We start from the raw sequence: 6,373 nt of genomic DNA, 5'->3' as shown, positions 1-6,373 counted from the left end.
TATATATATATATATATACTTTTGTGCAACTCGATTCTCTAAATCAAATCTTTTAAAACAGTATGAATATCAAATGCAGGAATAAATTTTTAATAATATTGAATTTAAATATATCCCGAAACTAATTAAATATTGTTGAAGAACGAAGTCAATCATATTTCTTCGATTAAATTAAAATGTTAAATTATTCCGTATAATTCTATAACTATTCTGTGTCTTAAGATAAATTTTAGAAATTGTAATTATTGATTTCCTTTTCGGCTAAAATGATGAGAATCATTCTGATTAAATATATTTAAATTAAACTTATATCGTCTTAGGGCCATAGCACACAAAAAATTTAAGTAGTAAAACATCAGCAGTAAGTGAATTGGCCAATCACATCGTAGAAACGGCCATAATGTAAGTAGGAAATTCAACACTGATTTTCTTACTATTTACATCCTACTGTTTAAGTTTTTCTGTATGCTATCGCTCTAAGACAATACAAATTTAATTTAAAGTTTAATATTTAATGTATATTTAATGAGAATGTTTCTCATTATTTTAAAATAAAGAGTAAATCAATGATCACATCTGAAATTTATCTCAAGACACAGAATAATTATAGAATTATATATGAAATAATTAAATTACATACATACAATCATGAAACATGTAAAATAATTTTTAATGGCTTTTGTATTATATTGTATTATATTTCTGCTTCAGCGCAACTTTAATTATAGACTTACGTGATTTATTTGCGAGTTATCGAGCCCATTATTAATTTTGTATGTTTATCTGTTTTCAGCAAAACCGAATATGTTCATAAACATCGAGCCAAGAGGAGAGACGGCTGTGAAAATCGACGAATCTCTACAAATTCTCTGCACTGCTCCACAAGAGATTCGTGTTTGCCGTGTAGAAATACCTGGCGAGGGCAGCATTGTGCTAACCCCGTCAGATCCCCCGTCGGAAGATGGCAACATCGAATATTTTGGAAAGGGATTAATTGCTGGCGATTGCGGCGTCCGTATCGCTAAAGTGAAAGAAAGTTATCATGGCATCTTCAAATGTTCCTTGACGACCAAGAACGCTCGGCAAGAATCAACTGCTTCTCTCAATATCGTCGTCGCGAGTGAGTTCTCACTTTCTATCTTGATTTGACGATATTCTAGTTCGATGAAATCGTTAAATATAGACTTGACATATCAGAACTTTAAAGAAAATATATTTTTAAGTTATATTTTTAAGAAGATATCTGTGTGTCCAAAGCTAAAAACACAGTAAGAAGCTATAAACGATGTATTAAGATACGGAGATAATCCTCAAACTTCGTAACTTCTTTGAAGAAAATATCCATAAAAGCCTCAAAAAGCATTTAAAAATTATAAATGTCATTTCTAGAAATATCTGTGTAGGTATATCTTTTTTCTATAGATATATGTATATATATATGTATGTATATATATATATATATATATACATACACGAATATTAGAGAGTTTTAAAATTTGTTCTTCTATTTTATAAATATAAAAAACAGCACATATAATCATTTTAGTATAATCATTTATTATTTGATGCATAATCATTTTAACCACTTCGTATAATCGATCACTTTGATATTTAATCTGTACTTTGTAATATGTTGATTTTAAATTTTTATCTTAATTTTATTTTTATTTAATAGTAAATTATTATTTAATTTTCAATCACATAGATATAGATAATTACTTTCATGTATTATATTACACATAAACTCAAAGGTAATTAAAAGTGAGTGTAAACGGGGGATTGTGAAGTGCGAAGTAATAAATAAATGAAAGATAGGATACTTTTGACAAAGAGGTTACGATGAAAAGAGAAACATTAATTAGAGCAAGAGCAAAAAATAAACGCTTGTTCCAGTCGCTAGAGCTGTATTCGAAAAGTAATTAATCTTCCTTAAGGAAATTGCTTACGGAGACTGAAATAAGCACCCGGAGCAAAATTACTGTTTAAGATGAACCCGATAAAGATAAATGGCGAGATTCGTGAATATCTTAGGAAAATCTTTTATGTTATTTTAATACAAAAAAAAATATCATCATAGAAACAGTTAAATTTGTTACTATTTCCGCATCAGATTCGAATAACAAAAATGATAAAGTATATAATAAAGTGTATAGAAAATATCGCCGTTTATGTTGTTTTCTAATTCGATCTGATCTCTGATCGATACATGGCGTGGCGAGATTTAAAGAAATTCTTACTTCTTAATTTCTTAGAACCACCCGAATCTGTTGAGATTTTCACGAATTCGGGAAGTCTTGGCGGAAACGTATTTAGAAAAGGCGAGAAATTGGAAATCAGCTGCAAGGCTAAATCTGGACGACCAGCAGCGAATTTAACTCTGTTTCTCGGTTAGTATATTTAATTCTAAAGAAGCATGTGCTTTTTTCCAACTTTCTGATCTCTTTTATAACAAAGATTATTACATTTGCATAAATCAAAATAAGAAAATGACTTTGAAAAATGTAATTATATAATATTTTATATATCAAATAACTATATAAGCTACTAATTATATAACAAAGATATTTCAATCATTTAGATAATGAATCAACTTTGATGAAGAAAAATATAGCAATATTGTAAACACAAGCAAATACCGGAATAAGTCGTGTTTACTTATCTTTGAGTCAAAAACATGTATTAATTTTTGGAAAAGTATATTAATAACAAATTAATATTCTCTCTATCCGTAATATACAATTATTACATTATATAAAGTATAAAATATAAATATATGAGATGCAGTATAAAAATGAGATTACTCTTATTTGAACATTTAGACGAGGAGCCGATTGGCGAAGAAAGGATCTCTTACGATATGAATAGGAATGCAATAGCAATGCAGAACGCTTCACGCAGTTTAGATTGGACAGATAACAACAAAGTAATAAGATGCATAGCCAATCACATCGCTCTTCGTGAGCCCATAATACAAAATAAGACACTCGAAATATTCTGTAAGTTACCCTCTTTGTAATAGAAACCAATTTCTTATTTATTGATACTAATTAGCTTTACATTTTTTAAAATTCTATTTTGTTTCATCTGTATTTTTATTCTATTTTATCTTTAATTAGAGTTTGTAACTTCCTTTAATGTTAATTTTTAGATATTAGTAAAATTTATATATTTATTTAATAATGGAATACTAATTTACTCGAATTAATCTTTATATTAATGAATTTGAATTAAAAAATGTTTAATACCTTTTTACATAAAAATTGTTATATTATAGTCTCTATCGTTTATCTTTATCGTAAATTTTAAAAGAAAGCATTATCTTTTTTTTAGATCCACCTCAATCACAGCCGACTGTTGAACGTTTCGGATACATAATTGGCCAAGAGGGGGTCATCAATGTTACTGTTTATGCGAATCCTAGGCCGCGATTTATATGGCGAGTGAACAATGAAAGAATTGAAGAAGGTCGTCCCGATGAGAGTAATCGACTGCAAACTACAACCGCCATCGGTGATGTAAGTTTTCTTTTTTAAATTTAATAAAATAAACGAGTCAATTACTTGTCAAATATTTATGATAATACAGACTGGCTGATAAAATCTCATCATCTGGAATAAAAATGTTTTCCTCTCTCTTTTTCAATATTAAATATCTTTCTTTGATCTAATCTGCAAAAATTTTAATGAAAGAAAAAGAAAGACATTTATTCGTGATTTTTTTTTAAAAACATCAAGAAAAGCACTTACTATTTTAAGTCATTTTTAAATCATTAATTCTTCATTAAAAGAAATAATCTTGAAATTTTATTTAAAAAATTGCTGTTATTGATCTCCATATTTTTCGGTTATCCCAAAACGATCCCATGACGATCGTCGCCATAATGTGACGTAACGAGGTATACATATAGAGCGATTTGATTTGGCGAAACGTTGAGCAGAACACGTCGGTGTCACCGATCGGTGATTCGTTTAGAGATTCGAGCCATTCTCTTTGGTGACAGATAAAACGTAGGAAGAAGAAACGCACAAGCCCAAGAAATAATTGGCGATGAAAGGGAAGAGCAACCGGATTGGCGGAGGCAAATGAAACAGAAATCCAATATTGCGCTGCGACTCCGGTGGCGAACCTCGATTTACCGATTCGCCCGATGCATTCTCCATGCACCTGTGTGACAGCGCCCGCGGAGTGCAGCGTTGTAATGAAATTCCATTGAATTCAGACACGGAGGATGCGAATCGATCGGGCATCCGCGCGATCGCACGCGGAAGGTCCTCGAACCTCGGAGGCGTTTGTTCCCCACCCATTGTTTCGTTAGCAAGAGGCGGTTTGTTCATCCCGTAGTTACGGCTTAAATGGATTTGCCGATCTTGCAACTTGCGCTTTTTAATTAGTTCAGGACGAACGGAAGTAGGACGTTCGTCGCTTCTGAATGCACCGGCTGCGTTCTTGTTCCTCTGAATCTATTTATTAAATCAGTTCGAAAGAGAAAAAAGGCATAGAAATCGAAAAAAAAAGAACTTAAACATTCAACGTTGCTGAACTCGCAACTTCAAACGTTCTTTGGATGCCATTTAGAATTATATTTGTTCTTAAGGAAGAAATCTATGTTACAAAGAATGCAAATAGTCAAACGCATTTCAACTTCCTTTATTCCCCTCTCGTTATTTCATTTTTTTTTCTCCGGTCTAATACTTATGTAAAATCGGGAATTTTATCGCCAGGCGCCAGATGCTCGGTACATCGCGAAGGAAGGTCGCAGAAAGCTGGCGAACTTCCGGACAAATGCTCAGCGAGCGCACAAACTCTCGAGCGCGCGTGAGAAGGAGGGTCGGAACGTTAATCGAGCGGCACGCGCGCGGTAAGCCGGCCGAGTGCATTCAATGACGCGGGTTATTCCCTGGTCGAGGGTGAGAGATCTCAATGGCGTCCGATGATTTCGTCGGGAACTCGCGCTTCGGGTTCAAACTTTCGGAGCGAACGGCACACTTGCGCGAGCGTAACGTTCTAGACAACGGCAGCGTATGCCAGAACCAATAAAAGCCTCCACCGCCGCCGTCGGCAACCGGCGCTATTCGGCAACCTGGCTTCGGCTCGTGTATGAATGGCTTTCAAATAGGCTTTGCGCAGCCCTCACAAGTCTGCAAGCAACTTGCAGCGGATTACTGACCGAACGCCGCGACGTACCGCGCCATCGACGAATACGAATCAGCTTCCACTCTGAAAACGCAATTACTAACAGTGAGCCGGACGAGAGGAGCGAGAGCTCGAGAAGGCTCGGCATACCGCTTTCGTTCCTATAATTGCGCCCGAGAACAACGCTCGATGCGATATCGAGATCCGCCAAATGGATTTTTCCTCGATTAGAAAACTGCAGAAATAAAGTGAAAAATTTAATAAAAATTGATAGAATTTAAAAAAAGAAAATATTTTTATTATATCGTAAAAAATAATAGAGATGAAAAATGCAATAGAAATTAAATTTATTTAATTTGACAAAAATAAAGTTTATACTTAATATTTATTCGATTACAAAGTTATAAGAATAAATGTTTTTTTTAAATAAAATAATATACAGAATGATAAAAAGTTTGTGTTAAAGTAACTTAACTTTAGTAAATATATACATTGACGACAGACTGTAGCAGACAGTAAACGTATACATTTACTGCATTAATACTTTGACTGTGATATATGTAAAGAATTTATATATCCTTTTCTTTTCTTAGTCTCTCCCTGTAACGAGCGCTATAATTATCAATTTACCTCTTTTTAATATATTGGATTACAAAGATTGTGCAAAAACTCGTAGATTAATGATGAAAGCTCCCGAATAATTTATAGTGGACGTACCTTCGTGTTCGCGCGCGGCGACACTTTAAAGGACTTAATTAAAGGGTGTAATTAATGAGCGATGGCGCGTGCAAAATTAAGAGCGCGGCGGAACGGGATCTGATTGATGTACATGTGTCCGTAACACGAAGCAACATTTTACAGAAAGGAGTATGGAGTGTAACTCTGAAGATCCTAAGTGTTCAGAAATCCGACACGGAAAAGGAGTACATGTTGATGGCAACCAACAATGAGGGATCGAATGAATATCGTATCGTTTTGTCGACATCCTCAGAACCGACGGGTAAGTTATTCGACAAATTCGATTTACGTGAGTTCTTTTCCATTGAAAGCGTCACACTGTGCACCTAGAAATACGAATCTTTTATACATATCGAAAATAATCGACGCACCATGAAAATATCATGATAACTGGCAGCACAAGAATGTATGACATTTCTAACAATTTAATTAATCGATTAATTGAAAAATATAATTTTGTCACTCTTATAACATATTTTGAATTATTCGGCAATCAGAGAGA

At 33.5% G+C, this 6,373-nt stretch overlaps 1 protein-coding gene across 4 annotated transcripts in view; it reads left to right on the top strand.

The window, feature by feature from the left end:
* Fas3 (fasciclin 3) overlaps positions 1 to 6,373 on the top strand; it is a 397,915-nt gene that overhangs the window by 365,549 nt on the left and 25,993 nt on the right. For all 4 annotated transcript variants that reach the window (XM_018503354.1, XM_018503356.1, XM_018503357.1 and 1 more), the window contains exons 2-6: positions 794 to 1,120; positions 2,253 to 2,387; positions 2,820 to 2,996; positions 3,331 to 3,515; positions 5,995 to 6,133. In XM_018503354.1, the coding sequence (XP_018358856.1) occupies positions 794 to 1,120; positions 2,253 to 2,387; positions 2,820 to 2,996; positions 3,331 to 3,515; positions 5,995 to 6,133 (963 nt within the window). The remainder of the gene's footprint in view (positions 1 to 793; positions 1,121 to 2,252; positions 2,388 to 2,819; positions 2,997 to 3,330; positions 3,516 to 5,994; positions 6,134 to 6,373) is intronic.

The sequence above is a fragment of the Trachymyrmex cornetzi genome, unplaced genomic scaffold, assembly GCF_001594075.2.
Source record: "Trachymyrmex cornetzi isolate Tcor2-1 unplaced genomic scaffold, Tcor1.1 scaffold156, whole genome shotgun sequence".
NCBI classification, from domain to species: domain Eukaryota; kingdom Metazoa; phylum Arthropoda; class Insecta; order Hymenoptera; family Formicidae; genus Trachymyrmex; species Trachymyrmex cornetzi.
This window is presented reverse-complemented; position numbering and strand designations above follow the sequence as displayed.